We start from the raw sequence: 24,870 nt of genomic DNA on the forward strand, positions 1-24,870 counted from the left end.
GGAGGAGCGAAGATGGCAGAGCCGGAGGCGCAGCTGCTGCGGGCCGTGGGGCTGATCGGTGAGGGCCGGGGGAACCGGGCTGGGGCGCTACCGGGGCCCGCCGCGCTGAGGCCGCGGGCCTGGGCGGTGCCGTGCCGGGGGTGCCGGCTCTGCCGGCTCTGCCTGTTGCGGGGCTCAGCCGTGCACAACTCGGCCGAAGTGTCTGAAATTCGCGGCTTCCGAGGTTGGTGTTGCGAAATCAGAAATAGGGAAAATCATCAATGAACTGGTCCGGGTGCTTGTTCCTCAATGCCGTGCTCGTGTTGAACGTGCATTCAAACTTGGTGCTTCTTGGACCTCGTGAAGCAGGTCAAGAATAACATTTAAAAAAATAAAACCCGTGTCAGAATTCCTGCCTTAAGGCTTGAACCGTAGTGGCAGAACTGGATGTCTAGGGTCAGGGTAAGGTGAAATTTTAATCTGATTCCAGGAAACAAACCTGATTAACCCATCAATTTACTTCCTTGCTACTGTTTGGCATTCTCACAGTGAACATCTTTCCACCATAGAAAAAGACACCAACGGAGATGTTTTGTGGGTTTGGTGTTATCCGTCGGTAACAGCGGAACTGAGGACTCTGCTGCTGCGAAAGTGCTGCCTTACAGATGAAAACAAGCTGCTCCACACGTTTGTGTTCGGCCAGTATAAAAGGTCTTGGTTCTACATCACAACGGTAGAAGTTCAAGATTCTCCAGCCTTGAAGAAGGTATGGCTTGGTGGAGTTTTTCAGCAGAATGCAGGGAGGGCTTCTGCAGAGTTCTCTGTAGATTAAGCAGTGTTTTCTCATGGAGAGAAATAAGAAGGGATTCAAGGTGTTGTGTGCTCACAGATGCAGCTCTGTCCAGGTGTCCAGCTAGTCTGTTTCATTTGTCACCAGGACATGGCATCACAGAATGATTGAGATATTCATTACCCAATTCTTTGTGTTAACATACAAATGCTATTTCATGCTGCTGTTTCTAGGTAATTTGCATTTTAAGTTCAGCATTTTATTTCTTTCTATGGAGTTTGTTTCATAGTGTCCAGAGTCTTGTTCTTATAGAACCTGCTGCTGTTTTTCCCCAAAGGATTGAGTTTTTAGGTACTTTCTTTGCCACTGCATTTATTACTGGAAGACAGCAAATATAGTTGTATGTTCTATCTTTTCCCTGTTATAGAAATCATTAAACTGTTGGTTGAGTCTGTTCAATTTTCATGTTTTATGCTATCTTGTTAAGTAGAAAGATGACATGGTAATTTTGTATGCCCCCAGCAGAATGTTGCTTGTCTTTCCTCACTCCGAGTTTATATATCCTATGAAGTAAAATAAAATTAAATGTCACAGTGCTGTCTTCAGTAGGTGCAGTGGGAGATGCTATTTCAGGAGGACATGTGAGGCTGGTCATTGTCTGCAGCCTTTCAGTCTGGTACTGTCCCAGCCACAATCATTTGCTTGAGGAAGTTAGAGCAGTTCTGTTTGTGGGCCTACTGTCCAGTCTCTTTCTAAATTTGTTGATGGCAACAAATTCTGGAAGTTTCCTCCCTGCTATGGGGAAGGAAAATGCCTTTCTGTTTTTTAATAACCTCATGAGGTTAGAGGAAAGCAACTCTTGTGTGTAGGTTAAGCAGAAGATAGTCTGTACTAGAGCTGAGTCACACAAGAAGTTCTCTGTCCAGGCCATTCCTGCAGTTAGGAGCTTGGACAGTGAAGTGACCAAGGCTGTTCCTGTGGGGTCATTACCTGAGCTCTGTGTGTTTCTGTGCCTGTGTCATGTGCAGGTGACCCACTTCTCCATTGTCCTGACAGCCAAAGACTTCAACCCAGAGAAATATGCAGCCTTCACCAGGATCCTCTGCAGGTCTGTACAAAAGCTGGCCTGAGGTTCTGCATGCTTAGATCTTGCCAAAGCAAAAGGTTCAATTCATTGGGTTGCATTTGTTCAAACAAATTGCTGGAAACTCAGCTCTACAAAGGAAATCAGATTATAAAAACCCTTGACTTGAGCTGTCATATACAGAAGGTGTTGGGTGAATGTCAGATGTTTACTGGGTTTTAATCTGTATCTTCTCCATACACACACCACCACCACCCTCACACTCATTTTCTCTGAGAGTATATTTTAAAAGGTGTAAATGTTTGGGAAGATGTCAGTGCTGGACTTAAAGATCACCCTGTGTATGGTGAATGACTTGGATCCCTCCACAACATCTTTGTAAGTGCTGCTTGCAGCTCCTGTGAGCCAAGCACAGCACCCAGGGATGGTTTTGCTTTTCCTGTGGGGAAGTGAGAGCCCTGTTCCAAACAAAAAACCTCTTCTCATTTCCTTCTGTTACTCACTTCCCTTCATGTCCCCATTCTCATTCTCTGTCTGCTTCTTATTTTACTTTTCCTTCAGTTTCCAAATTAGTTCAGTCCCAGTTCTTGATACCAAGAGTATTCCCTGGGATTTTGCAGCTCATTGGATGCAATTGTGAGGTTACTGTGCTCTTGGGAATTACTATATATAATGCAGACTTGGAAATGCTTTCAGACTTACCAATTCTGCAGGGTACTGAAAAACTGTTCTTATTTGCTGGTACATGAAAAATTTAGATTCACTGTGGATCACATTTCTGCTGACTTACCAGCTAATACTTCCTTTCAAATCTAGAATGGATTCTTCTAAGCATGATAATAATTGAGTTTCAAGTGTGATGTTGCTTTGTGCTATAGCTGCCATGGAAAATGTGTAGTTGACAGCTTCAGTGCTGTTCCTGAAATATCTTGCCCTGTAAAAGAGGTTACAGTGTCTCTGTGCTTCCTGGAAGACAGCTGACAGTGCATGGCTCTCTTAGGGTGTGCTTCCTCTGTGTCATTTTGGGGTTTTATTGAGTATCAAGGACATGTTTATATTTTTCTTTCATTATTTAGTAAAGAGTACAGAAGAATGGCAAAAGATACTTGGATAAAAAAAGCTACCTAGTCATAGTCTGCATGTTACTGGAGTTACTGTGGTAGTTACATTTTCATTAAGCAGACACCTTCCAAGTCTACAAAGAATCCTTTGTCTGGACACCTACCTGCACCTTTGGGGTGTGTTTCTATCTTAGTCCATGCTGGTTCATTCATAAAATAGAAAGCTGAAATAAAAATACAGGGTTATTTTAAATTCTAAAAGACAGATGTGTTTGTGTGCATGTTGGAAGACTTCTAGTTTAGTATTTAAAACCTCAGTCAGCTGTCCAGAATAAAAATTATTGCCAGCAATATTACTATTTGTGATACTGATTTTTAACATATATATATATATATATATATATATATATGTGCAGTGATTGCAGTTAAAATAGCAGACTCTCTCCTTTTCCCACAGAATCTACCTGAAGCATGGAAGCCCAGTTAAAATGATGGAGAGTTACATTGCAGTCCTCACAAAGGGCATCTGCCAAAGTGAAGAAAATGGATCCTTCCTCAGCAAGGACTTTGATGCTCGGAAGGCTTACCTTGCTGGCTCCATCAAAGGTTAATCTCTGCCACAGTCTCTGCTCTGATTTCTTTCTTACAGCCTGAAATACAATCTTGTTTTCATGCATGCTTCAAGTAAACTGTGCTGACACTGTTATCTGTGCTGTTACTATTAAGGTTTTTCAAAAACATGATAATATCAGCATAAATATCTTCTATAAAATAATTCCCTCTCTTTTCTAGATATAGTGTCTCAGTTTGGAATGGAAACAGTTATTTTATATACTGCACTGATGTTAAAGAAGAGAATTGTAGTGTACCATCCCAGAATAGAAGCTATCCAGGAATTTACCAGGTACTTTATCAATTCCTTCATTCCAACCCACCCACCCTCAGAAGTCCAACAAATTTTGAACCTTCATTGAGGTTCATTTTTTCCCCTGTATTTCAAGGGAAAAAAATCCATCTTAAACTTGTTTATAGGAATTCTGCTAAATCCCTCTTAAGGTTTAACTGCATGTTGCTCTACTCAGAGAAATTGAATGGCAGAATGAGTGATAAACTCTGCTTGTACTGATAGGTGAAATTTCTACAATTCATAAATAAATATACACACCCCTAAATGGGACCTAGTGATAATTTTTTTTTTCATGGCATGCAGTTTTTAGAGTGAAGCTTTATTTAGTGTAAGTAAAAATGTACTGTGTCTCAAGTTGCACCCTGATCTCCCTAGGACTTTGCCTGCTTTAGTGTGGCATCGACAAGACTGGTCAATTCTTCATTCATATGTGCATCTAAATGAGGATGAACTGGAAGCCTTAAAAGCCTGCACAGGTAGAGATGATTTCTTAATCAAAAATACCAGGAAAATTCTATTTCTGCTTGTTGCTGCAAAGTTTTGCACTAGGGAACTTCGGAGGGAAAAAAAGGTTATTTTGCTGTTAATGGTATTGATCAAAGTTAAACAATTTTCTTTGGAAAAGGCAAATCAGCTAAACAAGTATGTGGGAAGATAATTAGTTAATCTGGTGGCTTTGGGTGGATCCACATCAGTCTGTCTCTAATCACAGATGCAAAGCAGCCTTGAGACTTCTTTGATGCTTTGATTGGAGGGATTAAAAGTCTTCCTGGTGTACAGAACCAGCTCACTTAGATAAGCAACATTTCTCCCAGCTTCTACACATTAGTAGTAATGGAATGTTTGTTTTTTCTTTTAATTCCTAACCCTGAAGTCCCAGACTTCTGTTTTGATGTCAGTGAAGTCTGAGGCTCCTCATCCCAGGTAAACTTTACCTGTAGGAGTTGGTCTGTGTGACACAGTGCTGTGTGTGCACAGTGCTTCATGCATAATCCAGGAACAGGCCCAAGCTTTATGCAGAGGTTCCTGTGACACATCATGTGGCCATTAAGAGGCTTCTTTATACAGAATATGGGCAAGGAGACTGCTCATCTTCAGCATTTCTACAGCTCACCAAGCACCTTCCATGGAAAAAAACTGCTCCAGGTTTGCTCATCTGACATGCTATAAATAAGCAAATCTGCTGGGTTTATTCCTCTGTTCCAGTCTAATACTGACTTTGTGACAGGAGGCTCCAGAGTGGAGATTTTGAGAATATGAGTTACAAATGAGTAATTTTAGTAGGAAGAGAGTTTAAAATGTCACATTGGTAACTTGGTGATATTGCTGTAGTGTTAGCAGTTAATCCATGCTCAAGGCAGTTTTAGAAGTTCATTTTTAAGCTCCTTGGAAATGAAGCATCTGCTGAGCACTTGTGGAATGACTGATAATATCAAGAGAGCAGCCTCTTGGGTCCAGTGGGTTTTGTGTCAGATACTCTTAGAAGAGACTTTAGGACTGTGATTTTTGATTTTATTTCTGAAGGTCCTAATCTTGCTCAATTCTGTGCTCTAGGTTACATTGCTGGATTTACAGACTCTGAAGTGAGCAGTAGATCAGACCTCTATGATGTCTATGTGAATTTGGCAGACAGTGAGATTACAGTTTCACCTGTAGCAAAAGGTTGGTTGCTCTTTATATTTTGGATTTAGAGGCAGTTTATTCCAGTTGACAGTAATTGCTCAGCCTTGCTGTAGATCAAACAATCTTGATCCTTCTTCCATCCAGGTTTTGAAAAGTCGATGTGTTAGTGTCTGTCTTCATTTTATTGCCACCCTGGAAGACTGGTTAAAGTTGGAATTTGTATAAAGATGTGCTTTGTTTTCCAAAAAATGCATAATTGAGATTTCATAACATCCATGTTAGACATGGAAGAGACTTTCAGCTGAATGGAGATATATTACATGAGTTTTTAGAAAAACATGGCACTAAATACCTGAAGTCTGGGGATTATTTGAAATAAAACCTTTTATATTGCTTATCATCTTGCTGCTCCTTATCACTGCTTTGGGCCACTTCAGAGGTACTGGCTGTTGATACAAGATTATTGCCTTTATCAACAGATTTCTACTGGCAGTCATGAAAGGATTCCTCAGTTTGGTGTGTTACTCATATGCATTTCTAGATATCATGAAAAAGTTGATTTTATGTGTGGTGTTTTGGTTTTTTCTTACACAGAGGCAATGACAATGGGAAAACTTCACAAAGAAATTGGACAACTAATTGTTCAGTCTGCAGAAGATCCAGATAAATCAGACAGCCAAGTCATTAAGGTTAATATTTTATTTTTAAATCTAATTAACTTCTATTGCTGAATCTTGGCAGGAGGGAGTAGGAGCAAGAGTGGCACTGAGAATCAGTCAGTTTCTTCTACCTTCTGCCTTTTTACAAATGAGCATTTTTATTTATCATGCAGGCTTTTAAGGATAACTTAGTTTATATTATCTCTTGGGTAACTACATTGCTGAAGAAAGTTCAGAAATTCTATTGATTGTAAGACTGGTTTCCCAGTTTTATTCCACAAGGCATGGATTTTGCTCAGTGCTTTGTCAATAGTATTGGCAGTACCTTGAAAAGGTCCTGCTAAATATGGCTTCTTAGCTATAAAACCTGATTTTTATGATGATGGCATTTTATCACTCCCTCCCCCATGTAATATTAGACACTTCACAACTGAGTGACTCAGTCACAGAGCTCAGTGAGGTCAGGAGAGGAGTGGTTGTGCTTCCTTTATCCAATATGGCACAAGAGCAGGCTGAAGAACTGTTACAAGTGGGGTCTTTATTTAAATGAGCTATTTATTTACCATTGCTTCCTTTTTTTGTTCTGCATTGATTGTTTTTTATTGTAAGTGTATGTGAAAACCTTTTAATACCTAATACTATATTCAAGGTTGCTTGTTTTTCTGTTCCTAAGGACATTTCTCTGAAGACAAAAGAAATCTTGGCCACTTTAGCCTCACTTACTGAAGTTTCTGATGGCAATGAAAAACCAACCCTTAATGCTGAGGGTCTGAAACAAAAGCGATTTCCACCAGCCACAGAAAATTTCCTTTTTCATTTAGCAGCTGCTGAACAAATGCTCAAAATCTGATTTTGATGCACTGCAGTGTTATGGACCAATTCTGAAAAAGCTGTCTCTGCCATCCAGATAGGTATACCTGGTATTTTATATGAAAACTAAAGGTATGAGTCAATGTCCTAGTTACTGATGTAATGCAGAATATTGGATCTTGACTGGGAACATGTGGAGACATATTTGGGAACATTCCTGGTGTCATTATCTCCCCCAGCTCTCACTGTGTACCTATGGCTCCTGTATTTCACCCCACAGAGCGAGTGGATGTACAAGTAGCACAGGCCAGTGTGTCCAGGCTGTGTGTCCATCAGTGTAGTGGCTGTTTGTCCTGCACACTGCAGAGGCTGGACAGCTCTGACTTGTCTGCCTGGGGTCTGGAACACGGCTGCAGCACAGCTGGCATGTGCTGCTCTCTGCACAGGACACCTGAACATGCTCTGAGTGCTCCTTCTGGGCTTCCAGGGATGCCAGCCTGGTGTCAGATGCTGCTCCTGCTCTGGACTGCCTGGTACCTGGAAATCCCAAATAAATGGACAAGTTCTCTCTTTCTACTTGAAAGTGTCTAGGTGTGAATAAAGGATGTCTGGGAAAATCTGATGGGCAGCCTTAGTATGAAAAGGAAGGGATGTTTTGAAGCTCAGATGTGAGTTGAGCACCTCTTTGGGACTCTTGCCTTAGAGGTTTTCCCCCTTTCACTCCATCCCATGCCTGTGGTGGAGGGATAAGATCCAGGATTACTGTGCTTGGAGTGGGTGGGGGTCATGGACAAGTGCTGCCTTACAGCTGGAGGCAGTGGAGAAGCTCTTGGGGCTCTCAGCTGAAAAGGGAGCTGGCCATTCATTCCTGATCCATGTGAGAGAAAATCAGATGAGTCAAAGCCTTATGCACCAGGAATGCTCAAAAGGCTAGGTGCCACAGGAGGAGCAGCAGCTTCTTGGATGACTGGAGCTGGAACACAGGTACTGGCTGATGGTGCTCTGTGTAAATGAAATCTAGAGGGAAACTTCTCAAGTCATACAGAAAACTGGGAAAGAGTTTAGAGAAAATTAAAATTTGCCTACTTGTTTGGTTGCACAGCCATAATTCAAGAATGGGTTTTTTTTATTGTTATTGGGTTTTTGTTTGGATTTTTTTTTTTTTACTGAGCAGCCTGAAACTAACTGCTTTACAATCTTCTGAAAGAATTTAGAGTCTGTAAGGAAATGCTCTGAGCCAAACAATCTGTATTTGTTCAGAAATGTCCACAACAAATCAGTCAATTCTGCAGTAGCACTTTGTTACAAGAAAAAAGAACCTTTTTCCTGGCCTTTGTACAGAGAGGCTGTAGCATGTGGTTTTACATAGAGATTTTATACTTCTGATTCAAACTTTAGTAACCAGTATTTATATTGTCAAATAATTGGAAGTTTGCTATTCTGAAACTGGTAGAGCTCATCAATAACTATGTGAGAAAGAATTGTTCTTCTGCTGTGTATGATACCTTAAGGAAATCTATTTTAGAATGTGATTAAGGAATGTGGCATCTGTGTATACAATGAGTGGTTATTACAGTCAGGAAATGAAAGTGTTTCAGAACAGTCCCCTGTTTTCAGGGGTGTAAAATTCTGCTTTAAACACTTAGTCTGAAGTTTAAATTCTGAACACAGTAGCATGTAATTTTAACTTCTGAGAAAAATACTGCAACTGCCTTTGTTTACCTGTAAGTGCTCTACAGCTTTTCCCCCCATTTGCCCATTCATGGTTTTTGTTAATGGTTCTTTAATATTGCTGATTCTTTAATATTGCTGTTTTGGGGCCTATGAAACAGTCACATTAGAAGAAGTGCAAAACTATGCTGAAAATTCTATTCAGGACCTACTTTAAAGTCCACTGAAATGGAATTCTTTCACCAAGGAAAATCTGAACCTGCTTCAGCCAGCTGTCTTAACACCATAGTGTAACTGAGAAGAAACTCCCTTTTTTTCTTATTAACAAACTGCCTTAAGGCATATCTAGAGACAACCACGCAAAGCAGAGGAGCTCAGTTGCAAACTAAACCTTGAATGCCTATTTTGATTTCTGTTCTGGAAATGTTTCAGTTGAAAATCTCAGTGTTGTATGAGACCTTCTGCTGTTTGTGCAACACAGATGAAATTCAATTTTGCACTTAAGGAACTGGACTCATAGCATGCTTATGCCTATTAAAAAATTCCTGAAGAGTCTGCCCTTTCATTTATGTAAATTTATTTTTGAATAGTTGTGACCATGGAGCCACAGACCTTAGCTCTTAATTTTGCAATACTGGGATTGAGCTGTGGTTTGGGCTTTAGGTTGGAAATGTCCTAACACTTGTGTCCTTGCTGATTTTATCATCAGCACTGTACAACATTTATTGGCCTCTCTCAGCTTCAGTGAGTTCAAAGGATTATCTTAATGTTCTTGCATTTTCTTACTGACTTTTGACACTGTTTCTTTTCAAAAATGTTTAAAATAAAATAGAAAAATGTGCAAGGTCAGGACAGGAAAATATTTCTACTCATTTCTCACTTCCCTTTCCCCAGGATGCACACAAGCAGGCTGGGGTACAGTTGCTTTTTTGCAGTCAGATGCCATCCTTTCTTCCTCCTAGAGGCAAAGGCCATTTCAAATGGAATTTTTATTCATACCTTTTCATCTTATCACCTTTCTGTTCTTGGAGAAATACAAAATGGTGAATGGTTCCTGCACCATAACATCTCCACTACATTTGCAGAAATTGGAAGGTAAAGAGTGAGCAGGGCAGAGGCCTGGAAAGGGGAGCAGGGTAAACACTCAGTCCCTGCAGTTGAGATTTTGCTGAGTAAATTGGGTTACTTGCTTTACTGCTTTCATCCCTGGGGTTTTAGTTCCTGCTAGGAGCTGCCCTGCCCTGTTTCCCTGCAGGCAAATGTGTGAAGAGGGAATGTTCAATGGGGAGCAGTGTAATGCTGTTCAACCTGGAAAAACTCGACATGGGACATGTTACAGAATCCATCTTAAACATCCTGACTGCTCCTGAAATGGCTACAGAGGGTTTGTTCACTGTGTGGTGTGAGATGTCAGTTGAAGCAGCTCCATTTCTTGATTCAATATGAGCCATAAAGCTCAGTGCAGGGAGTTCCCAGCTGCCTCACAGTGCCTTACACCCTTCCCTAGGCAGCTGGCTGCAGTCTGAGTCAGAGCCTCTCTGGTCAGGTGAAATCATTCCTTGGAGCTGCTGAGTGATGTGGGATAGGAGGAGACTCCAAGGCTGGGCAGCAGCTCCTTGCTGAGTGCCACTGTGTGTGACAGGGAAGGAGCTGCAGTGCAGGACTCCCTCCTGTGTTCATCCTTCCTTCCTCCACCCCCAGCATGTGGGGAAAAGGGAAAAGCAGCATGGCTGGGTTACAGGCCTGGGGGTGAAGCAGGGACACAGCTCCAGCGGAGAAATCTTTGATCTCAGTATTTCTTCACATGAGAGTGGCTGATTTTTTTTTTTTTTAAGCAACATTAAAGGGGCCTGAAAGCCTCACTGGATTTTCCTACATTTCAAGATGACAAGCTGAGTGGGTGAGGCACAGCATCTTGTGCTGTACTAAGACTTCTGTTTTCCTTGAAGCTGAAAGCTTCTATCTGTTATTCACCACAGCTTAAACTGGTTCCACCACTAATGCACTGTCACTTAACACCAGGGCCAGCTAAGGCAGGACTCAGACCTGCCTTGGGCTGGTGTGTTGTTAATTTATTCCACATTACAAAGGGGAAGGTTTCCTCTTCCCAGGTCCCTCAAACACGCTGCTTTGCTGCTTGTCCCAGTCTTGTTCCCTGACTTGTATCTCTGGATTACCAGGTGTGTGCTCCTGGCAGTTCTCACCTCAGGGACTGGTTCAGGGTTGAGGATGCCAGGGCCTTTTTGGCAATGTCATTTCTCTGCCCTGATTTGGGAAGCAGCTGAGTCAGCCAGGCAATTTAAATGGCAGCGCTTGCCCTCCTCTTCTGGAAAATTCTGGTTAGGGCAATAGGAACATTTATGAGAATGGGGGAAAGGGGTATTTAATAACCCTGAGGGGGCTGGGTTTAATATGGCAAATTTCAGCTCAGGTATTCAGTAAGGAGCTGGTGGAGTTTGAGAAGGGGCAGCTGTAATAACAGACTCTATTACCAGACCTATTCCAGAAGCCTTACTCATGGAGTTGTAATGACATCAATTTGCTTAAAACATCCAAGTGTGCTGCCAGTGAATTTATAGCTTGTCTAGTTACCATGACAATCCCAAGTTCACCAATATATTCTCTTCTATTTGTTGGCTTTGCTCTACTCTTAGGTTTTGGGGTTTTTTGCTTGTTCCCACTGTGGTTCATGTAATTAGCATTTACTTTAGCCATTCTTAAATGATGTTTAAAAAAGGAGTGGGGAGAGGTGCAGGTCTTCACTGTAGTGCCAGTTACTGTTTACTGAGAGTGGAATCAGACCCCTCCTGCATTTGCCTTTGGTATGTAACAGAAATAGGAATAGAGAAACATGGTTTAGATAATTTAACTGCAGGGTGTTATCTGTCCCTCTGCTATTAAAGCTTTGGAAGGAGACAAACACTTCACCCAGAGAGGCAGGCTGAGGCTCAAGCCTGTTCCACCTGACCTTGTGCTAGAATCATGGAATGGTTTGGGTTGGAAGTGACCCTAAAGATCATCTATTTCTACCTCCTGCCATGAGCAGGTGACATTTGGCTCAGCAGGCCCTTTGGTCTGACACAACACAATTATCTTCTTGACCCTGATGAGGTTTTACCATGTACTGAAGGACATCACCCCCAGAGGCTGAGTGAGCCTGCAGAGTTCAGTAGCTGTAAACAATCCTTTACCTTTAAAAATTCCCCACAGTTCTCCAGTGGAGTAGTGCAAACTCTGCCAGTTACAGACAGTATCCATATGGTTTTTTTAGAGCATGTTCCCCTCCAGTTCCAGGTCCTTAGGATGTGCTGCTGCTCCTCTCTCTTCTTCCCTTGTCTGACCTTCTTCCCCAGCAAGTTGTCAGAGGAAGGCTCAGAAAAGGCAGAACTCAAACAAGAAATTAAACTCAACCCCCAACTTCCTGCTTTTGTTCAGTGCCAAAAGCACTGCAGGAATCTCTTCTTGCAGAAGCCCAGGCCTGCTAGTTTTCCTTGCTTTGCTCTATGCTGCTCTCTTCCTGTAGGATGGATTGATTGGGCAACCATTGTTTTCCTCACACTGAAAAGAAATCAAATCCTGTAGCAACAGCAGAGCAGTGACCTGTGTATTGTGCCCTAAGTTAAATTATGGCACACTTGGAGGCTGCACTTGTGCTAATCACCTTCACATAAATAATTTTGTATTATTTAGTGTATTTCCATCCTTGTCACACAGCCTTAGCAGCACATGACATAACTATAGGCAGGGGTTGTAGCAGAGGTGGCTCCAAAATCACTGAAGATGTTGTCACAATCACAGAGTCTCCTGTAAGCTCTTTCTGCAGCTCTTCACAGACAGCTGAGGATAATTTCACTGGATCAGCAAAATGTATCACCTTGCTGATCCACATATACAAAAATGATGGCACATATCAAAAGAACTTTCTTTCTTTGGATAAACACAGCCAACCTGCAAAAGTGGAATTCCTCATTGTCCACTACAAGGTCAGAAAGAAATGGGATCTCCTCATGGCTTCAGTGTAAAAACCAAGTTCTAAAGCTCAAGGGCTATCAAGCTTCACAACTCCTTCAAGTATGTTTAGAAAAACAGGAATTTACTGGAGGTCAAGTTTGTCACCCATTTCCTGAGCACTTTTTAAACAACTAAATTAAACCAATATTCTGTTGCCATCCAGGGTTGCTTTGTCTAATATCACTTCAAGGGCTGCCTCACTCACATCTCATCCTCCAAAGGAGCATTGTTAGATCACTGAGAACATCAAAGTGTTCTGAGAAGAACCAGCTGGGCTTTACCCACAGGAGTGCTGATGTCAAAGCTTTCACCAGCTGGGTTCCTGGAAAGAAGCACACCAAAAGTTGCAACAGCAGAACAAACTTAGGTACTCAGCAGTCATTTAATTAAGGAATCAATCACCTGGGGAAGCAGAGAACACAGGCTGTGACAAAGGCTGTGTTACAGTACTTTTCTAGCACTTCTCAGCATCAGCTGAGGTGTGTTTGTGTGCCTCCAGGCTGGGCTGGCAAAGCCACATTCCCAAGTTCACCATCGTACACCAGATCTGGCACTTTTGCCACACACAATCACAATTCAGTCCCAAATGCCAGTGGTGCATTCGGGATTCACTTGGATCAGAGCACACATTTCTGTATAAAAGCCAGGCTCTAAATGCCCCTGTTGTAGAAGAACACTGTTTCTTCTGTAGATGACAGAATTTCTGGTTCAAGGTCTGCTCGCTTTATCTGCAATGTAGGAGAAAAGGGAATCAGCACCACCATGGCCTGGAAAGTGGATGTTAAATCATTGTTACTCCATTGCACTTTGCACAAATTCAAGTACTGCATTCAGGATTTGGGACTTGCTCTTTGTTTATTTGGGGATTTGAGGGATTTTTTGTTGTTGTTTTGGGCCTTTTTTTTTCTCCTCCAGCATTTTCTGCATGTGCACACATATTGGAAAAAATACTTACTTTTTAAATAGTGACATTATCTCTGTTCACTATAGAATCACAGAATCATTTAGGTGTGAAGAGACCTTTAGGATCACCCAATCCAGCTGTAAATATATTTGGGTGACACACAGGAGAACTTCTGCTGTGGACTGAGCCATTGGGAAGCCCAAAGGGCATGAACCAGCCCTAATTTCAGTACATAATTCCTCAAAAGTCCCCTCATTTATGTTCAGTTTGCTTTGTTGTCATAAGAGATGAAGAAATTTTAAATAACCCAAAAAACTAAAACGCCAGAAAGTTTAGACAAATAAAAGAAACCACTGAAAATTGCAAGAGTTAGTTCTTTAGTTCTCCTGACTTTGCTTGCTTCAGATTGTTGTGAAAGTCTGATAAACCTACATTGAAAAGTGTAAATATAAATACCAAACAATGCAACTCAGACCTCAAAAGTCCTGTGAGCCTCTCCCTAGTACATGGGCCTTCACAAGCAGCCTCTTTGCTGCCCCATTTAAGATATACCACATTAATCCTGTTAATTTTTTTAATATGTGGCCTTCAGAGTGCTGACCATAGTTCTGAAAAGCTGATTTAATGTCACAACAATCTTCAATCAATTCCTGTGAAAGGACTTACCTCCCCACACTGTGGAAACATACTAAAGGAGACTGGCAGCATCCCTGCTAGGACTGACATAATCACAAACATCCTCACAGGACCCAAAGCACGAGGATTTTTAACAATTCTTGCTCTGTCCAAGACATTGAAAAAAGTATGTCAGTATATAAAAAAATAACCTGACAGTAACACAAAGAGCATTAGCTACTGTTTTACTGAAATTAGTAATAATCTAGGCTTATGGTTCCAAAAGATGTTTCCCCACTTCACTTCCTATGTTCTTACTCTTAACTTCCTTTGTTTTGTGCTTTCCTGCAGCATTTTCCAAGCTCAGACTGTCAAGATTAAGAAAAAAAGCAGCAAGATCAAAGTGACAAAAGGAGATAAAGTACATTAGTGCTTAAAAGTATTTCAGTTCCTTCATTAAGATTTTTCTTGCCTTACCCTCTTTCCTTACACATCCAGTTCCTGTGGGCAGCCCTATTTTACTTTGTACAAAAATGTATTACTTGACATATAGATATAAAATTTTATTTTACATCTGCATTTGTCTTCTGGTAACAGGAGTCCCTTAAGCTGATAGAGAATCAATTTAGGCAATACCAAATTACCTGACAGAGATAGATTATCCCTACCTGTATTATTTACATGACAAAAGATCATGACCAAAAGTTCAGGGCAGGCTAAGAACCCTCTCATCAAGCATACAATGTATTCTTAGGATACAGGGATTTAAAATGTTGAAAAGCAAGAACATGTTTTACAACAGGTGGAAAACTATTAGGAAGTTTGCATCCAGCTATAATTGCAAATTCAAGTGCCACATTACCTCTTCAAATACACAAATGTAAGCTAAGTGCTGTGAACAATCTTGATACAAACACTGAAACTCAAATGTTAAATTAGGGAACTGGAGGTGGGTAGGTGCTGGAAAAGAGCCTGTCAGGAGAGCACAAACATGTTTCCTGCATGGGAGCAGAGAGGAAAACCTCATTCCTACAAACCCTGGAGCATGGGTTAGACATAACCACATTCACTTAATGACCTCAGAGAATCACAGCAGCTGAACAGCGACTTCCCACATCACCATTTCCACCAGGACAAGCAATACTGGAAACCCAAGGGAAAACTTGGCAAATGGTGAGAGCCAGACTGAAAAGCAGAGTCCCACTGCCCAGGCAGCCCAGCCCCTGCAGTGCCTCTCACCTCTGCACACAGTGCATCAGCACTTCTGGCAGGAAGAACGTTGTCCCAAACAAGACTGCTCTGGACAATGCTGTTTCCATAACAGCCTTCAGGGAGAGAGCAAAACAAGTGGTGTCAAAAGAATGTTCTGGGCAGCTTCAAGCACTGCCTGCTGCCCTGAGTGCTTTTTTGTCTTACACTCTGGACTTTAAAGCAACAGGTCAATGAGGGATAACACTTACTAGAGGAATTCTTTCTTAAATGGAAGCTAAGAGGCAAATACTCTGCTTGTGACTGAGAAATTCTTTACAAGGAGGGTGAAACTACTGATGAGATTTCCTGCCATGATAATAATTTTGCTAAGACTTGCTTTTTAAAGTTGTATGAAGCTGAACTTCATACAATTGGTTATACCTTGTGGACATCCTAAGTAGCCTGTGTTAAATCTGAAGTTCCATCTCCAGCTGTCCCCAAATCTTTATGCTCATGCAGTTGTTTCCACAATACAGGGCATTTCTCTGAGGTGTTCCTCAGAAGATCCAAGAGTCTTATCTCCTTCTGGAGGTGACCAGAGCAAACAGAAATATCTGTGCCAGTGTCTCTGGTCCTCAGTATATTGGTGTGGGGAGGCAGCCAACCCTTGATGACACTGAAGATGTGGAATCCAAGCCTGCCCAAAGATTCAGCACCTGGTGTGGGATTCCTTATTCAATATATCCAACCTAGCTACTGTCAGCATCACATTCTGCTCTTAGCAGGGAATGAAAGGCAAGTCAAAAAAGTTCTCCACCCCCTCACCTACCTTCTCACCAGCCTTCTTAGACACCCCTATAACCTTGCCATTCTTGTCCATCACTTCTATCCCATTATCAAATTCTGGGCTTCTCACCATTGCCACGGTAAACGCACTCGTCAGACCTGCAGGGGTAAAGGGGACTTTGCTTTAATAGATCCCAAAGGACTGCCTCAATAGTAACATCCATAATGATGTGCATTTTACATTTCCAGTTCAATAGTTCACATCTGAATAACCTGACAGCTTGAAAAAACACTGCCCCATGAAAATCTACTCAGGATCTGAATCTTTGTTTCAGAATCTTGAGAGAGACTGCAAGGCTTCAGGCCTAAAATGTGCTTTGTCATTATGGATTCAGAGCTTTAAAATCATTTCCATCCAGCTCAAACCATGAGTACTTTGTCTTAAGAGAAGGTGGAGGGATTTCTGTTGTGGTTAGGTTTTGTTCTGCTCAGCATAAAATCCAGCACAGAAGACAAAATCCTGAAAGGAACAAACAGGGTTTCAGAAAAGTTGCATCCTGCATTGAAAGGAAGGGCACAGACTGTCAATCTGACCTTGCCTGAAAGACGAGGTTTATTAGTTCTTGGTAGAGCTATTCCATAAAGACATTAGTGTACCAGAGGACACTTTGCAAATGGCTGGACTAACACTAATCAATTACCCTCAGGCTTTTCTCTACATTTAAGAAAAGGGAAGCACATTTAACACCTGCTTCAAGGAAGCAAGCCAGAAACCTCTAATGTACTTCAGAAAGATCTGAGTAGGCATCTCACATAACTTGAAACAGAGGAGATGATGCATTTTAATTTTATCATTTTTTTCCTGAGAAAGGAGAAAAATTTCTATAATGGCATTAGAAACATAATTAATGACATTAAATAATTGAACTTGTCCTGATGCAACTTCACCCTGGCAGAAGAGCTGTTGCAGTAATGAAGTGAGTCCCACTTTCCTTGCAGGATTAATAACACCCTGCTGGAACAATCTCCTTTTCTGCACTCCCAGAGCGATGTCGCACTCTGGTGTCACACATGTGCCACACCAGGTCACATCAGTGCCACTGCTACTGTCCTCCTGATCTGTCCAGCTGCTTTCAGGTGGGTATATAAAGCTCACAAGAGTGCTCTGCAGCTCTGAAACTAAAACCAGCAAGAATCCAGTGAGGTCAGGGACACTCACAGTGAGAGTTGTCTCCCACAGAAAGGAGGGGACTAACAAATGCAGCCAGAGAAGAAACAGAGAGCACACCTGGGCAAAAGTAAGAAAACTCTACAGTCAGACAGGCAGATGGCCCTCAGGCAGCTGCATGGGGCACAGTTTGTTCCCACTCACCAAGCAGAGGAGCAGGCAGCAGTTTTCTGACCACAAGGTGCATTAATGAGTTCTTCAACATGTAACGATTCATGAAGACAAGAGGGAGAGCCTAAGGCATGGAGAGGAAACAGGCCACTGAAAAAATGTGCAGCATTTCAGTGTGACAGGTTAGGAAAATCAATCTGTGACTTGGTTACCATCTATGAAAATAAACAAATGCCTTGGTTTAACATTCCAGCAAAATATACAACTTCTCTAGTTAATGAAGGTGCTTATAATCACTCTTTTAGATAAGAATGCAAAACATTGTGATAAAAAAACCATTCAACATTATTATGTATAGCACAGCAGCAGTGTGAATACAAAGACAGAAAAAAGAAAATAATTACCTCTGACTAATATTCCTTGGACATTTGTCCAACTGCATTGTGTCACATATTCCTCTCTCCCCCAGACAGGAAATCTGGTTTACTTCTGTATTTTTCCTGCTTCTCTGCAGCTTCAGCCCAATTCTATATTCACATAATACACTTGCAGGAAGTTTCATGTAGGAATAAAGGGCCAGGACACCAGCTGGCCCTCAGAGACTCCCCTGAAGGACAAAGGGAAGCACTCCCATGATGACCCAACAGGCAGGGCTGCCTCCCCAGGTTTCTGTAAGGCCTGAGCAATCCTGGCCAGCTGTTCCACCCTGCAGTGGGCAGAGGTGAAACCTCCCTCTAACAGAAGCAAGAACCATCATATTTTTCTGCCAAAAGCTTATGAAAATCACTGCTTTGTGTGGGGGCTGAGGAGAGGCATTAGAGACATCTACACTAGTGATGAGTGTCATGATAATTCCTGAGCTCATTCTGATGTAACAAACTCCAGAAACCAAAACCTCCTATTTCAGCAGAGAGCACAGGGTCAGCTCCCTTTTGGAAGACTGATTTCCCTGCATCCAGTGCAGTATTTTCATGGCTATGTTCCTGGGATTTGAACAAACACTGTCCAGTACTGATGCTTGCAGACCTCACCACTTGTTTGGAGTTAGATCTCTTCCACAGCACCACATCAAAAATCAGCTAAAACAGTGGCTCACCCTGTGCTTGTAAACACTGGCCAGTTCCTCTCACTACCTGTGTGCTAAACTTGCAAAACAACAAGAAATTGACACAAGAGGAAGCATCAGGGGAAGCCAAGCAAAATAATGGCTGACAGATGATCAGAAAGTATTCTTATCCTGAACAGTTCTGTGGGAAGATATCAGAGCAGAGCACCAGAGCACAGTCCTGAAGGATATGTGGCACTGTGGATATCCTGAGGGATATGTGGCACTGTGGATATCCTGAGGGAAATGTGGCACTGTGGATATCCTGAGGGATATGTGGCACTGTGGATATCCTGAGGGATATGTGGCACTGTGGATATCCTGAGGGAAATGTGGCACTGTGGATATCCTGAGGGAAATGTGGCACTCAGTGCCTACACCTTCTCAGGAGAGCTTGTTAGGAAAGCAGTCATTGAGCAAATACTTACACCAACACAGGCTGAATAGGAAATGGCTCCCAAGCCAAGCAAGAGCTGCTTTTGCTGAAGTGAGTATCCCTAAGGAGAGAAAAACCACACTGCATAAATACATTGTAAAACATTTGCAAATCAAGTTCAAAATGGCATCTGCACAATGAAGAGGATTACAAAAATAAATATCAACACTCACTTGAGCCTTTGGGGTGCCATTTCCATTTACCAGAGTGAATGCTGTGGTGTATGTGTGAAACACAAACTGCAGAAACAAGAGATTGTAAGAAAAAATTAATTCAGGGTTGAGACTAGAAAAGCTGTAAAAGTAGAAAGAAAGAGGCAATTACCTGCCAAAAGAAAGAATGCCTTGCGTGGCGCTGAACAGATGAAATGATGACCTAAGAGGAAAACGCACAAGAAAATGAGGTTTGAAGAGTGTGGAGGATTTTGGTGCAGGAGCACCAGGAGAACTGCTGAGGTACCACTGGCAGCAGTGTCAGACTCCAGCCAGTGCCCAAGGCCATCAGCCCTGGTTCCTGGCTACCACATTCTCTTCTTACAGTAGTGGCATGCTCATTTTTCTGTACAACAGAAAGCACACAGACATGTAAAAATCACAGGCACATTGGGGTAAAACATTGTGTGTAATATTGCAGCAAGGTGCTTTCTTACCCAAAAGAAAAATGCATTTATGCCTGTGAAGCTTAAATAGATGCAAATAAAATAACTAAGGTAACAAAAGTCTAATTAAAGAAATGATTGAGAAAGAATCAATGCTGGAGATATGAACACTAACTTAGATCTAACTGACCAAAGATCAAAGGTTTTAGGAGTTAATTCCCAGCTTCTTCTGAAATTCAGACAGTGAATACAAACTTCAGCTTCAATAAACCACAACCTTTCTTGAGGTTTCAAGCTAAAGGTGTGGAACACTTTCAAAAAACAGTCAGTCAAGATAAGAATACAAAATATTGAATAAGAGGAAGGCTGAGAACCTCCAAAGCCTCAGAGAAAGATCAGTAATTCATTTAATATTAGCAGATCATCCATCTTTATTAGTAATGCCAGCACTGACTCTAACCACATCTATGAGAGTACATTAAGGTGTAAATATAAAAAATAAGTATTTCTATTAATTTTATTACTGTTATTAATGAATTTAACAGCCATCAAGACTTTCACTGTACTTTCTAGCAGTGCCATGTAAGTTCATGCTGTAATGTCTGTATGGAATGACATATCTCAGGATGTACACTCATGGGCCAAGCCCAAACCTAAAGAATCTAAATTAATAAATAAGTACATGACTACAGCTACAAATTTGATGAAACAAAATGGTGCCATTTTTGAGCACAGTAACAAGAGTTTATTTTTATATCTTTGGTAATTTACTGGCAACACCATTTCCTACTTGCAAATGCACATCAACATAAGAAAAAAATCATATTCTGGGCCACAGAACACAAGGCTCCAACCCCTTCCCAGTGCAGTTCCAGAATTTTGAGGCTGAACACTCCAAACCTTGCCTTGCTGTCATTGCTGAGTGATCTCACCTTGCATCAGAAAGCTGTCCTTCACACATGAACAGTCTCTTGGAATGCTGCTGGAGAAGGGTAACCAACAGCTTTGGACTTCCAGGGAGATTCTTTAAGGACTCAATTTCCAGGTTACTTCCCATACAACAGATGTCTTTCAAACAGCTTGTGCTGAAGCTACAACAAAGCCCCAAAACTCCCATTCCCTCCCTCCCACCCCTGGCTATGGCAAATGGAGGCCTTGCTGGATGCACACTGGAATCTGTCACGATTACTCACCAAGGGAAGAGTTATGGGCATGAAAGCTAAAATGAAAGAAAACTTTATTTCAGTAAAAATAGCATCTGTGAGTGTAGATGGATGGTCTAGAGCAGAAAATTCCCCTCATTTCCCCTGTCTATTTCCATCTCCAAGTAAAACACTGCCCACAAACCCCAGCATCACCATTGACTCCAACCCTAAGCTTTATCTCTCACTCCTGGCTCAAGAAACCACAACCCCTGCTCAGATTTCACAGCCAAAAGGAGCCCTCATGAACTCCCCAGGGCTGCTTGGAAACCAAATAACTGAAGACAACTTCAGCCCTCTGTTCAAAAAGAGAGGTGGAACAAAAGCTGCCACAGTGTGAGTGGCACAGGAGATAATGAGTGCAGAGCCTCAGTGTGGTTATCTGTGATTAACAACCTGTGCTCCTAAACAAACCCCAAGCACACCTGATCTGTCACCAGAATGTAAATTCACCCAGCAGCCACAGCCATCAAAAGGAAAATTTAAATTACAGCAGACAGTTAAATGTGGAGGGATTTGGGAACTCATTCTGCACAACAAGAAGCACAGACTGATCAGTGTTTCCATCTAGATAAACAGATTACCCCAGGGAGAAATTCTTCAGCAGGACCATAGGAATAAATCAAACAATCTTCAACACATTTAACAATACAACTAAGAGAAGAGCCTGCTTGCTTTTCTGTGTGAGTGTCACTGTGGTATCACAGCAGCTGTTCACCATGAGCTCTTCCTCCCTGATGCTTCAGTCACACACACAAAAAAATTTCACTTAAGGGAACCCACCTGGAGGTCTAAACAAAACAGGAATTATCTTGTCTGTATCAGGATGTACACTGGACTTAAAAAGGGAAAAAAAGCAAATTAGAACATCTTTGCCATACTTGAATAACAGGAAAAAAAATCTAAATATTTTGTAAACTTACCAGGCTTAGCAAGAAGTCTTTTTTAGTCTACAACAGTTGAAAAATTAGGTTAATAATTAAATTTCAGAGGAGGCTGGGTAAAATCTTCTTTCTAAACTTATTCTATGTCTTTTTCTAATCACTTCCTTTTATACATTCCTTTTATATATCCCTTTAATTATATTCTTCCCCTAAAATTTCTCTGCATATACTCCCTGTGGAATATAAAGCATTCACATCCCATGAGCTGTGTAACAGCACCAAAGCACACACTAGAGCAGAACAGAAGGTTTATTTTAAAAAGTTAAAACTAGTGAGCATTTTAAACCATAAAACAACAATTGAATATGGATAAACATATGCAGTCCAAAATACCTGATTATTCTGTATGGGCTCACTTAGGGTCTTCTCATTGATTAGTATTGATAACCTGGTTCTTTGTATTTCATTCTGTATTTGAGAGAAAAAAATAAACAAAACAAAACAAACAAAACCATCTCAGTTTCAATATTTTCAGTGCAATTTATCAGCTATAAAACAAACCTAGAAGCTAATGATGTACCTGTAACTTACAATGAAAGCAAGAACACTCCTAGACACAATGAATTCACATTTACAGAAACTTTTAAACTATTGGGACAATTCAACTGCTGGCACAGTGTGAGCAGGGCTGCTGAGATCGCTGTGCCTAGAATGTCCCTTGGTTTATGTAATCACAGGTGCATCCACGTGTGTTTGTTTATTGCAGGACTCTGGAATGCTTTGGGTTGGAAGGGACTTTAAATCCCACCCAGTGCCACTCCTGCCATGGCAGGGACACCTTCCACTGTCCCAGCCTGCTCCAAACCCCAATATCCAACCTGGCCTTGGGCACTGCAGGGATCCAGGGGCAGCCACAGCTGCTCTGGGCACCTGTGCCAGGGCCTGCCACCCTCACAGGCAGGAATTCCTTTCAGCTACACAACCTAAACCTCCTCTGTCACCTTAAAGCCATTCCCATGTCCCAGCACTCCGTGCCCTTGTCGAAAGCCCCTCCCCAGCTCTTCGCCGCCCCTTTAGGCAGCGGAACATGACATCCACCGCTACATTCCTCACGAATTCCCTTCTCCTCAGCAGCCCTGCGGTGATTTCACAAGGCCATTCCCCCCCCGGCCCAGGCACAGCCCCTCAGGCCGCCCGCTCATCTCGACCTTCCCGCGCTACTCACGGAGGACTTGAGCAGCAGCAGCGGATCCAAGGCGTCCGCCCAGAGGAGAAACCTCTGGAAGAAAGACTGAGGGAGACACGTTGGAGGCGTTATTGCGGACCTTCCCTAACAGGACCCGTGCCCCCTCCCGGCCGCGGTGCCCACCTGCCCCTCCGCCCTCCAGAAGCGCAGGTTGGCATCCATGGAGCCGCGGCACCGGAAGCGCCGCCGGGCCCGGTCCGGTGCCGCACGCTCCGCCCGGCCACGGAGCCGCCGCGCCGGGGCCCGCTCCCTGCAGCGCGCTGGGGAGAGGCCCCACGGCCTTTCCCTTCCAGCGGCTTCCCCCCGTGTGAAATACGCCAATCACTTGTTTTTAAAATGTTCAAAGTTTAATAGTAATAAAATGGTTATAAAAATAGTAATACAATTCGAGTAATAATAATTTGGACGATTTGGATTAGGACAGTATGAGACAATAGAAACAAAGGGTTATGGATGTCTGGGTACCTTTTTCTGGGCAGCACAAGCCTGAAAAAGGACACATTAACAAAGGATTAACCCATAAAAACAACAGCCTGTTGCGTATTCATACAGCTCATACATGATGCATAAATTCCATTAAAACATAGGATTCTGTCTGGTCAGTGTCAACTTCTTTCCTGAATCCCAACTGTGAAAAATGCGTGTCTTTTATGATTGGCTTTTCGCAAATATTAAAATGGATATTATATGTGTTGTGTTAGAAAGTAATGCTGTATTAATTCTCTTAAGTAGTGTGCTAAATATAGAGTTAAGTTATAAGAAAATGTTAAAATATAAACTATGCTATGTAGGATACTTTTTGCCTTGCCTTCCTGGTTTTTCACACCGGGAAGGCAAGGCAAGGCCCCATGGGCTTTTCTCTTTCCAGCGGCTTCCACCGGTGTGAAAAATGCCAATCACTTGTTTTTAACATTTTCAAAGTTTAATAGTAATAAAATGGTTATAAAAATAGCAATATAATTAGACTAATAATAATTTGGACGATTTGAATTAGGATAATATGAGACAATAGAGACAAAGAGTTACAGATGTCCAGGTACCTTTTCTGGGCAGCAGAAGACTGAAAAAGGACCCACGTTAAAAAAGGATTAATAACCTGTTGCATATTCATACACCTCATACATGATGCATAAATTCCATTCAAACATAGGATTCTGTCTGATCAGTGTCAGCTGCTTCTTCTGAATCCTAACTATGAAAAATGCATGTATTTTATGATTGGCTTTTCGCAAATATTCAAATGAATATACTATGTGTTCTGTTAGAAAGTAATGCTGTATTTATTCTCTGAAGCAGTGTATTAAATATAGTTTTAGGTTATAAAAATGTTAAAATAGAAACTATGCTGTGTAGGATACTTATTTTAAAAAGAAAGGACTTGCAGCAACATAGCAGCCACAGGACACCTCAGTATTTCAGAGAAAGAGAATTTATTGCCCTCTTATCAGGAGAAACTAACTTCTTCCCACCTCGAAGGTGCTGTCAGGATTTAGAGGAAGAAGTTGATGATGACCAGACAGAATCCTGTGTTTGAATGGAATTTATGCATCATGTATGAGGTGTATGAATATGCAACAGGCTGTTGTTTTTAAGGGTTAATCCTCTGTTAATGTGTCCTTTTCAGGCTTGTGCTGCTCAGAAAAAGGTACCCGGTCGTCCATAACTCTTTGTCTCTAATGTCTCATATTGTCATAATTCAAATAGTCCAAATTATTATTACTCTAATTGTATTACTATTTTTATAACCTTTTTATTACTATTAAACTTTGAAAATTTTCAAAACAAGTGATTGGCGTTTTTCACACCGGGCAGGCAAGGCCCGGCCCCACGGGCTTTTCCCTTCCAGCAGCTTCCCCATTATAAAGCTCGCTCAGGGCTCAGCCACCTTGTGCTTCTTTGCTCAGAGGGTCAAAAGCTGGAAAACAGAAACACACAGAGTGTTGTATGGATCTGTGCAGCCCCCCAGGAC

At 41.9% G+C, this 24,870-nt stretch overlaps 2 protein-coding genes across 3 annotated transcripts; one reads left to right on the forward strand and one right to left on the reverse strand.

Annotated features, from left to right (window-relative positions):
* Nucleotides 1-14,661, forward strand: DENND10 (DENN domain containing 10). 2 transcript variants are annotated; one of them, XR_009275043.1, is made up of 10 exons: nucleotides 1-58; nucleotides 549-745; nucleotides 1,798-1,877; nucleotides 3,372-3,520; nucleotides 3,707-3,818; nucleotides 4,197-4,297; nucleotides 5,376-5,483; nucleotides 6,039-6,133; nucleotides 6,777-7,897; nucleotides 14,466-14,661. XR_009275043.1 is itself a non-coding variant. In XM_058810271.1 (9 exons), exons 1-9 carry the CDS (start codon nucleotides 13-15, stop codon nucleotides 6,951-6,953), a joined length of 1,065 nt encoding a protein of 354 aa, XP_058666254.1. In that variant the 5' UTR covers nucleotides 1-12; the 3' UTR covers nucleotides 6,954-9,527. The 2 variants fall into 2 exon arrangements, 1 of the variants encoding a protein (XP_058666254.1); XM_058810271.1 differs by lacking the exon at nucleotides 14,466-14,661 and having other exon boundaries at nucleotides 6,777-9,527.
* SFXN4 (sideroflexin 4) lies at nucleotides 12,959-23,080 on the reverse strand. The gene is made up of 14 exons (XM_058810272.1): nucleotides 23,025-23,080; nucleotides 22,881-22,946; nucleotides 22,049-22,123; nucleotides 21,695-21,721; nucleotides 21,555-21,609; nucleotides 20,763-20,788; nucleotides 19,296-19,346; nucleotides 19,145-19,210; nucleotides 18,964-19,032; nucleotides 17,464-17,554; nucleotides 16,135-16,250; nucleotides 15,354-15,439; nucleotides 14,166-14,280; nucleotides 12,959-13,323 (listed from the first exon to the last, which is right to left on the reverse strand). Exons 1-14 carry the CDS (start codon nucleotides 23,061-23,063, stop codon nucleotides 13,246-13,248), a joined length of 960 nt encoding a protein of 319 aa, XP_058666255.1. The 5' UTR covers nucleotides 23,064-23,080; the 3' UTR covers nucleotides 12,959-13,245.
* Between the last annotated feature and the right edge of the window lie 1,790 nt (nucleotides 23,081-24,870).

Source organism: Ammospiza caudacuta, chromosome 9 (genome assembly GCF_027887145.1).
Source record: "Ammospiza caudacuta isolate bAmmCau1 chromosome 9, bAmmCau1.pri, whole genome shotgun sequence".
NCBI lineage: Eukaryota > Metazoa > Chordata > Aves > Passeriformes > Passerellidae > Ammospiza > Ammospiza caudacuta.